This window comes from Carcharhinus amblyrhynchos, chromosome 3, assembly GCF_965287045.1.
Source record: "Carcharhinus amblyrhynchos chromosome 3, sCarAmb.v2.hapA, whole genome shotgun sequence".
Classification (NCBI taxonomy): Eukaryota; Metazoa; Chordata; class Chondrichthyes; order Carcharhiniformes; family Carcharhinidae; genus Carcharhinus; species Carcharhinus amblyrhynchos.
In genome coordinates, this window is record NC_137326.1 from 9,802,378 (window position 1) to 9,813,046 (window position 10,669).

General features: G+C 44.6%; 1 protein-coding gene across 1 annotated transcript; it reads left to right on the forward strand.

Annotated features, from left to right (window-relative positions):
• Positions 1-877: 877 nt before the first annotated feature.
• LOC145341326 (uncharacterized) lies at positions 878-10,284 on the forward strand. The gene is made up of 3 exons (XM_080186239.1): positions 878-1,021; positions 4,595-4,853; positions 9,407-10,284. Exons 1-3 carry the CDS (start codon positions 926-928, stop codon positions 9,934-9,936), a joined length of 885 nt encoding a protein of 294 aa, XP_080042365.1. The 5' UTR covers positions 878-925; the 3' UTR covers positions 9,937-10,284.
• Positions 10,285-10,669: the final 385 nt, after the last annotated feature.

Below are 10,669 nucleotides of genomic sequence, written 5' to 3' on the forward strand. Positions count from 1 at the left end.
AGCCAGGAATTGAACCTGGGTCCGTGGTGCTGCGAAGCAGCAGTGTTAACCACCCTGCCATCGCACTGCCCCACTGTGGGATAATTTAAAATTAGGGGATTACTGTTTCAAACTTAAAAACAAAGATAAGGAATATTTCTCTCACGGGATGGTGCATGTCTGGAACTCTCTTCCTCAAAAGGCAGTGGAAGCAGAGCTTCTGAATATTTGTACGGCTGAGCTAGATAGATTCTTGATTAACAAGGGGGTGTAAGGTGACCGGGGGTCAGCAAAAATTTGGAGTTGAGGTTACAATCAGATCAGCCATAATCTTATTGAATGGTGGAGCAGGACTCAAGGGGCAGCATGGCCTATTTCTGCTTCTAATTTGAATGTTTGTAACACGATATTCTGGCAGCATCAACTCCATTCTGCGTCATAAGCAGTCAAGTGCTGTACTGGGGTTAGTTTTCCTGTAAGGTTATCTCATACTGGCACACAATTTGACATTGCAGCCCAAAGCTCTAACCTGATGATGTTTCTTTATATTAACTGGTGGTTGGATTGTGGGGGCGAAGAGATGGGAGGGAAATAAGGTGTTCTCGTTTGTACAATCAGACAATATTGACATCAGATCCTGAGATCAGTAATATGAGACAGGAGAAAGAAACTTGTTTAGTGAGGTTCCAACAGTACCCAATACGCAACTCGGACAGGTTTCTGCTGTTTCAGACTCATGGCTTCTTTGCTACTCATCTTGAAACTGAAAGCTGTGTTACCTTTTTGCTGAGAAGGTTGGAGATGGCCAAGAGGGGGAGGGAGAAAAGAGCTATGTAACTTCCTGGAATGATAGTAGGACGATTCTTTACAAGTTCTAACTGCCAGAACCGAATACCACTCCATAACTAAAGGGCAGAGCGAGAGTGTTGAAGTGTATACAACGAAAATGGGACTCTCTTGGATCAAGAACTTTAAGGAGGAGCTCACTCTGGACAAGTGTTCGCCAAAGACCAAAAAACCACAATTAATTATTCGACCGCAAGTAGGACAGAAGTTATATTTCATGTTTGATTTAATTTATCATTGTCACATGTATTGGCATACAATGAGAAGGATTGTTTCTTGCATGCTAATACAGACAAAGCATATCATTCATAGAATACATAGAGGAGAAGAAAAGCAGAGGATGCAGGATGTAGTGTTACAGTCATAGCTAGGGTGTAGACAAAGATCAGCTTAATATAAGACAGGCCTATTCAAAAGTCTGACGGTAGCAGGGGAGAAGCTGTTCTTAACTCGATTGGTACATGACCTCAGACTTTTGTATCTTTTTCCCAACGGAAGAAGGTGGAAGAGAGAATGTCCGAGGTCCATGGAGACCTTGATTATGCTGGTTGCTTTTCCAAGGCAGCGGGAAGTGTAGACACAGTCAATGGATGGGAGGCTGGTTTGCGTGATGGATTGGGCTACATTCACGACCTTTTGTAAGGTTTTGGGCAGAGCAGGAGCCAAACCAAGCCATGATACAACCAGAGAGGATGCTTTCTGTAGCACATCTGTAAAAATTGGTGAAAGTCAGGCATGATGATCACAATTTACGATTAACGTTTGCCCATTCAGTGAAGCGCACTAACAGTGAGCTCACCTCTCAGTTGAGTAATTACTGTGACCAGCCAGTGCAAACTGCACTGTCCACTGGTTGCTCACATCAGTAAGATGGGAATGGTGGGCTGGGATGGGCAGTGGGGGGGAGGGGAGACAAATATCATAACTTGTTCACGCAACTTAAAGTTAGCCTGCACTGTGTAAAAACCAGTCCGGGACTCTTAAAGGAGAGATACATTGTGGCCGCAGCAGAGGTTGGCAGCTATGTAGAAAGTGAATCTGAGTGCAAGCGGGGGAGAAAGGCCCAACATGGGAATGAGCGGGTTCCAAGGCTTGCAGACGTGACACTGGAGGTCTTAGTGAATGAGGTGAAAAGAGAAATCTGGAGGGGGCCACAATTCATAGTCAAAAGGCAAGACAACAGATAACCTTGAAGATTTTTGCCAGGATTAAAGCCACAAGGCCTTGGATGTACCATCACAAGAAGTTCAATGACCTCACACCAGGGGAAAAGGTCATGAACACTTCTTCAAAGCCCTGTCGCGCTGACTGCACCTCTAACCCTAGCAAACGTTCAAAAAGTCAGATCATTGTCAGCAATTGGTAAAGTTATAAATGAGGTCAACAGAACCGATTGCCAATTCAGGGGATTGGTGCGCTTGTATTCAACGAATACAGGTTGTCTTGTTGAAGGAGGAATGTTCTTGGGAGTGATATTTGCCGTATCAATGCTCGCTGACACAACCCATCTCAAGAATCTACAGAGTAGAGAACATGGGAGGGATCAGGGAAAGAATAGGCTAGGATTTTCCGGCCATTCCCGCCAGTGGGACCATCCAGTCCTAGGAAATTCAGAGTCTTTACCCAAAGGGGTGTTGAAAATGTGAAACTCACTACTGCAGAGATTGGTTGAAGCAAATGATATAGATTCATTTAAGAGGAAGTTATACAGGCACATGAGGGAGAATAGAGTTATTATGTGTATTAGGTGTATGTGTACATAGATCCCTGAAAGTTGGGAATCAAGTAGATAGGGTTGTTAGGAAGGCATACGGTGTCTTGGCGTTTATTGGTAGGGGGATTGAATTTAAGAGCCGCAGCGTCATGTTGCAACTGTACAAAACTCTGGTGCGTCCGCACTTGGAGTATTGTGTGCAGTTCTGGTCCCCACATTATAGGAAGGATGTGGAGGCTTTGGAGAGGGTGCAGAGGAGGTTTACCAGGATGTTGCCTGGTATGGAGGGGAGGTCCTATGAGGAGACACTGAGGGATTTGAGGTTGTTTTCATTAGAAAGAAGGCGGCTGCAAGGGGACCTTATTGAAACATATAAGATGATCAGAGGTTTGGATAGGGTGGACAGTGATAGCCTTTTTCCTCGGATGGAGAAAGCTAGCACGAGGGGGCATAGCTTTAAATTAAGGGGTGGTAGTTATAGGATGGATGTCAGGGGTAGGTTCTTTACCCAGAGGATGGTGAGGGATTGGAATGCCCTGCCTGCTGCAATTGTGGATGCGCCTAGTTTGGGGGCATTTAAGAAATCCGTGGATAGGTTTATGGATGGAAAGGGATTGGTTTAGGTTAGAGGGTCATTGTTTTTTAACTGGTCGGTGCAACATCGTGGGCTGAAGGGCCTGTTCTGCGCTGTAATGTTCTATGTTCTATGTTCTATGTATGATCGATTTAGAAGCTTGATTTAGGTATAAATACCCAACTTAGACTGGCTGAGCAAAATGGTATGTTTCTGTGATGTATTTTTTTAATTTATTCATGGAACACAGACATCACTGGCTGGCCAGCACTTATTATCCATTCCTAGTTTTCCTTGAACAACAGTTGAGAGTCAACCACATTGTGGTGCTCTGGAGTCACATGTAGGCCAGACCAGGTAAGGACGGCAGATTTCCTTCTCGAAAGGACATTAGTGAACCAGATGGGTTTTTCTGACAATCGACAATGGTTTCATGGTCATTTGTAGATTCTTAACTCCAGATTTTTCCTTACTGAATTCAAATTCCACCATCTGCCATGGCGGAATTCAAACCAGGGTCCCCAGAACATTAGCTGAGTTTACATAAGAACATAAGAAATAGGAGCAGGAGTAGGCCATCTAGCCCTTCGAGCCTGCCCCGCCATTCAATAAGATCATGGCTGATCTGTCGTGGCTCAGTTCCACTTTCCCGCCCTCTCCCCATAACCCTTAATCCCCTCTCTTATCAAAAACCCATCAACCCGCTTCTTAAAAATATTTAGCGAGGCAGCCTCCACCACTTCAACGGGCAGAGAATTCCAGAGATTCACCACCCTTTGAGTGAAGAAGTTCCTCCTCAACTCCGTTCTAAACCACCTCCCCTTTATCTTGAGGCTGTGCCCCCTAGTCCTACTGTCTTTTTTGAGCGGGAAGAGTCTCTCCACCTCTATCCTATCCATCCCATTCATCATCTTATACGTCTCAATGAGATCTCCCCTCATTCTTCTAAACTCTAACGAGTACAAGCCCAGTTTATTCAGCCTCTCCTCATAGCTCAATCCCCTCAACTCCGGTATCAGCCTAGTAAACCTCCTCTGCACTCCCTCCAAGGCCAAAATATCCTTGCGCAGGTGCGGCGCCCAAAACTGCACACAGTACTCCAGGAGTGATAATAACACTAAGCCATTGCCTCCCCTATCCTTCACAGCCATATGTTAAAATAACTTACACTTACTGTCTAAGCTAATACAAGAAATCCAACTTTGGCAATGTACTGTAATAGTGCTGTACCCCATTGTGAGTCAGCACTTTCAGGAGAAGAAGGAAAATTGAAATAAAAATTATGGGGGTAATTTTAGTTTGTGCAGGGGGATGGGGGAGCAGAGAAAAAATATGGTTGTTTGTGTGTGGGGGAGGATTTCCACTAAATGCCCTGACCATCTCTCTTTCCATTATTTGGTGGTAACTATCAGCCAGATAGAGACAAGCTCAACTTCTGAGGGAAGCTCTTGGTTTGTGTTAACTGAATGTTTCTCTTTCAGTGGAGGATCCACCCATTTGCACTGTTCCTTTATCGGCTCATCACCGCAGCATATCCCTTGTACTGGTGCATTGCCAGTATACATAAGATTAACAACCCTAAGTGGCTCATCTTCCTGACACATCAAAGCTATGCCATCCTAACTATTTACTTCACCTTGGCGTTCGTGAATTTGGCAGTCTCCATGGTACTTGGACGGAGGAAGTCAGAACAAAATATCGAGGCAGTCACTTTGGAGGCGATTCCAAGTTGCAGTCCAGGTAAGACATTGACACAAACGTCTTGGAAATGTAAAAGCATAGAAACATAGAAAACATAATCATGGTGAGTGGCGAAGCAATGGTGCTTGCCTTGAGGAAAGCTTGCCCACAAAGTGATTAGATTCCCTCTTTCCTGTCTGAATCTGACGCCAAGTCGAGGAGATCCAATCGCATTGAAGTATGCTCATAGACAGTTAACCAGGGAGTGAAATGCACGCAAATATTCCATTTTTAATTACAATTATAAATAAACAATTGGAATGCACACATGGAATTAAGATAGAAGCTGAAATATAATAAACCCATATAAAAAACAATATTTTTGAGAAGTGATTTTTTTTTTAAATCACAATGAAAAAAATTGGCATTCCCCTAACTAAATTACTTTCTTAGGGTCAGAATCACTGTTCATGGGTATTAATCAGCTTAATATGCCATTAAAATCATTTCATTCAATGAAAAATGACTTTATCAAAGATATTGTTTACAGAGAAATTAACGGTGTGAAAGGGTATGTTGTTAATCAGTTCAGCAATTTCTAATACATTGCAGCTTGTGGCACTCTACAATGGAAAAGTGTCAAACAACTGAAAGCAAATTCTTGATTTCTACATTTAACTGCGCATGTGAAGACTCTAGAAGTTTCTGTCAGCTATAGAAGTGTAACAATGGCAAATGTTGACAGTTTTCCTACATTACTACCACAACATTCCTGTGTAAATTTTGAAGCTAGTTTTGATACAGGTTTTATTAGTTATTATCATACATTTTCTCTTTTACTCCGCCTGTTTGATTCCATTCTTACTTGGTCCAAAGTATCCAACACTTTGCCTTCAATAACTGTTCATCTAGAAAGTACTTCAAACCAAAATGTAATCCATTCCACACCTCCAAATGTTGCAGTGTTCCCTCTACACAGGTCAATCCTCGCCTTTTCACCATACACACTTCTCTCCGGAAACACACCTAATTTCCTCTTCAGTCTATTCAAACTATATCATTTAAGGCATTTCCTGGTATAGAACATAGAACATTACAACGCAGTACAGGCCCTTCAGCCCTCGATGTTGCGCCGACCAGTGGAACTAATCTAATGACCCTCTAACCTAAACTATTCCAATGTTATCCATATGCCTATCCATAAGAACATAAGAAGTAGGAGCAGGAATAGGCCATCTAGCCCTTCGAGCCTGCCCCGCCATTCAATAAGATCATGGCTGATCTGAAGTGGATCAGTTCCACTTTCCCGCTTTCTCCCCATAACCCTTAATTCCCTAGCCTACCAAAAACCCGTGTCTTAAATATATTTAGTGAGGTAGCCTCCACCACTTCAACGGGCAGAGAATTCCAGAGATTCACCACCCTTTGAGTGAAGAAGTTTCTCCTCAACTCCGTTCTAAACTGCACCCCCCCCCCCCTTATCTTGAGGCTGTGCCCTCTAGTCCTGCTGTCCTTTCTGAGCGGGAAGAATCTCTCTACCTCTACCCTATCCATCTCCTTCATTACCTTATACGTCTCGATAAGATCCCCCCTCATCCTTCTAAACTCCAACGAGTACAGACCCAGTCTACTTAGTCTGTCTTCATAGTCCAACCCCCTCATCTCTGGTATCAGCCTAGTGAACCTCCTCTGCACTCCCTCCAAGGCCAAAATATCCTTGCACAAGTGTGGTGACCAAAACTGCACACAGTACTCCAGCTGCGGTCTCACCAGTGCCCTGTACAGTTGCAGCAAGACCTCCCTGCTTTTATATTCTATCCCCCTCGCTATAAAGGCCAGCATCCCATTAGCCTTCCTGATCACCTGCTGCACCTGCAGACTGGGTTTTTGTGACTCATACACAAGGACCCCCAGGTCCCTCTGCACCGTAGCATGCTGCAGCTTTTCGCCCTTTAAATAGTAATCCCTCTTACTATTATTCCTGCCAAAGTGGATAACCTCACACTTGCTAACATTGTACTCCATCTGCCAGGTCCTCGCCCACTCGCTCAGCCTATCTAGATCCCTCTGCAGACTTTCTACACCCTCCGCACAATTTGCTTTTCCACTCATCTTTGTGTCATCAGCAAATTTCGACATCCTACACTCAGCCCCCTCCTCCAGATCATCTATATAAATGGTAAATAGTTGAGGCCCCAGCACCGATCCCTGCAGCACCCCACTAGTTACCAACCGCCAATCAGAATAGCACCCATTGATACCAACTCTCTGCCTCCTATTAGATAACCAATCCTCTATCCACGCTAACACCTTACCCCAACTCCATGCCCCCTAACCTTCTGAAGCAACCTTCTGTACGGCACCTTATCAAACGCCTTCTGAAAATCGAGAAACACCATATCCAAGGCCAAAATTGATTACATTCACTCCATTGTTCATTTCCACAAAGGCAAGAATCCATCTATAATGGATGGTCTTAGGTATTGTTTAAGTTTTTTTTAAGTTTATTTCTTAGTGTCACAAGCAGGCTTACATTAACACTGCAATGAAGTTACTGTGAAAATCCCCTAGTTGCCACACTCCGGCACCTGTTCAGGTACACTGAGGGAGAATTTAGCATGGCCAATGCCCCTAACCAGCATGTCTTTCAGACCATGGGAGTACACACATGCAGGCATGGAGAGAACATTAGACTCCTCACAATCACCCAAGCTGGGAATCAAACCCAGGTCCCTGGCGCTGTAAGGCTAACCACTGTGGCACCCAAGATGGCATACCGTGCAATTTCAGCCTTGTCTACATTGGACATACAGGCTGCAGCCTACACACTGGACTCGTAGAACGTCAAATCTTCTTCAAACTCAGCGAAAGGGACAAGTCAGCCATTGTCAAGCATGCTTAGCTTAAGAATCACTACATCCAATAGTTCAAACATATCTGATCCATCCAATGTATACAAGGCTTGTCAGATAGACAATGGGGGTCCATCGACACCAGACCGTCCACCAGCCTTCTCGAGAGAGACGTCTGCCTACTCTTACTCAAGAAAAGCACTACTGCCCGTTCTACAGTTAACCAATCAGCAGCAAGAATATGAAGATGAATTGACCAATTATGAACACCAATTAGCCTGACCAATGAGCAGTACAATCCCACCCAGATTGCCATCCTCCATTATGTTTCACTACCTCACGTCCTTTCCAGTCATTCCTCCAGATAATGGTCAGATTATACCGCCGGAAATAGTGAGGCTTATCGGTTCCTGCAAGTAAATATTTTGAGCAAACAAACTGCTCTTTACAGAGCAAAGTTTAACATGATATAAATTTGTCTTCGTCAATGTTACTGCTCTCACCTTGAAAACCATCGCTGATCATAGAATCCCTACAATATAGAAGGAGGCCATTTGGCCCATCGAGTCTGCACCAACCACAATCCCACCCAGGCCTTATTCCCGTAACCCCACACATCTATCCTGTTAATCCCCCTAATACTAGAGTCAATTTAGCACGGTCAATCAACCGAACCCGCACATCTTTCGGACTGTGGGAGGAAACCGGAGCGCCCAGAGAAAACCCACGCAGGCACGGGGAGAACGTGCAGACTCCACACTGACAGTGACCGGAGGCCAGATTTGAACCCGAGTCTCCGGCAGTGTGAGGCAGCAGTGAGGCACCACTGTGTTTAAGAAATGAAATAATTAACAGAATATTAATGGAGCACCAAATTTTTGTCTGTCGCTTTCTCGCGCTCTCTGGGTCTTTCTTTCTCTCTCTGATCTTTTGTCCATTTCTCTTAATTGGGCACAGTAAGAAGCCTCAGGACACCAAGTTAAAGTCAAACAGGTTGATTTGTTAGCACGGGCTTTGAATTGTCTCAAGCCAGGCCAGTTAGTAAGATTTTGCAAGCCCGGACCAAACGGTATGGGTTACAGATAGTGTGACATGAACTGCACCCATGAGGACAGCCTCAACCGGGATTTTGGGTTCATGTCACACAATCTGTAACTGCCACCATTTGACCCCGCCTTGCAAAATCTTACTAACTGTCCCTAGCTTGAGACAATTCATACCTCTTTAACCTGTGCTTAACCCTCTCTCCATTTGCATTATCTGAACCTGTTAAGGCTCGCATTCCAACCATTATCTTGCAATTGAGTCTGTATCTATGTATGCCCTGTTTGTCACCCGATGTAAAAGCAGTGCTCTGAAAGCTCGTGCTCCCAAATAAACCCATTAGACTTTAACCTGATGTTGTGAGACTTCTTACTGCGCCCGCCCCAGTTCAACACCAGCAACTCCACATAATCTCTTAATGGAATACCCCAAAATCTAATTTCTGTCTGTCCGTCTTTCTCTCTCTCTGGGCCTCTGTCTCCTTCTCTGCTGCTTTTCCCTCGTCAGTCTCTCTCCCTATCTCTCTTTGGAGGTCACAAGCCATCCTCATTTTCCCTTTATTTACACGCAGGTCGTTAATCCCTTTTAAATACGTCCTAATGGGACGTGTAGTCAAAATTGAAAAAGTTTATATGATTCCTATACCTTAGCAGATATTAACCAGTAGTTCAGGATGTTCTTCTAATAATGTCATTGTATGTTCTTCATTACGGGCAGATCCAGAAGCTGTAGATGAGACACCTCCTCGGAAGTTAGGGACAGAATCCTACCCACCTGCATTGTATTTCACCACCTGTATACAGTGGGTTCTTCACAACATTAGCTGTGTGCTCGCCTTTTATGTCACTGTTGCCTTCTGGTGTTTTGTCCACGTTCCGGCGATGTACGTTAACCGCTTTCACATCAATATGCACGGGATCAACATAGCGCTTGTCCTGGTGGAACTGTTTGTGACGGCAGCTCCCATTCACCTCGCCCACTTTGTTTATGTGTTTACCTATCACTTGATGTACGTCCTCTTCACCGCCATCTACTGGTGTGCTGGGGGCACCAACCTCAAGGGAAAGCCGTACATCTACAGATCACTCAATTACGGGGAGAAGCCAGGACGTACTGTGGGCTACCTCGCCCTGGGCATCTGTGTTGCCCTGCCATTCCTTCAGTTCCTGGTGTGGATACTCTACCTTCTCAGACGCCACATCTATCTCAAGTGCTACAGGAAGGGTGGTGACGTGCCACAGTGCTAATCTATCCATGGATTTTCCTCATTTCGTTCGCAGAACAATTTCAAAACAAGGTGGCGAAGATGGGAAAAGAGAAGCCTTGTCCGCATCAAATGGTCAGGATAGAGAATCAACATATTTTGTTTTGGGGGATCGGCCCACATCATAAATTTTTCTTTTCCTTTCCGTTATTGGATTACCCATTTTGCCACTGAAAAGTTTTGCCACATCCCTCCAATTGGACAGGTACAAAGACATTCTGTTTCTGAGGCTCGAACTAGATGATTTGGTGTCATTGTTGATACATGACATAAGATCATAAGAAATAGGAGCAGGAGTAGGCCATCTAGCCCCTCGAGCCTGCCCCGCCATTCAATAAGATCATGGCTGATCTGAAGTGGATCAGTTCCACCTTCTCGCTTTCTCACCATAACCCTTAATTCCCTTATCGATCAGAAATCTATCTACCCATGACTTAAATATATTCAACAAAGTGGCTAGGGTGAATGTTGGTCCTTTAGAGGATGAGAAAGGGGACCTAGTGGTAGGGGATGGGGATATGGCTAAGGTATTGAATAACTTTTTTGTTTCTGTCTTCACGGAGGAGGACGTGAATAATTTGCCGGGTGTTAGCGATGGAAAGGTGGTAGGACTGGAGGGTCTTAATGACATTACTGTTACTAGAGAGGCGGTGCTTGACAGACTGGAGGGGCTGATTGTGGACAAGTCCCCAGGACCGGATGGAATGCATCCGAGG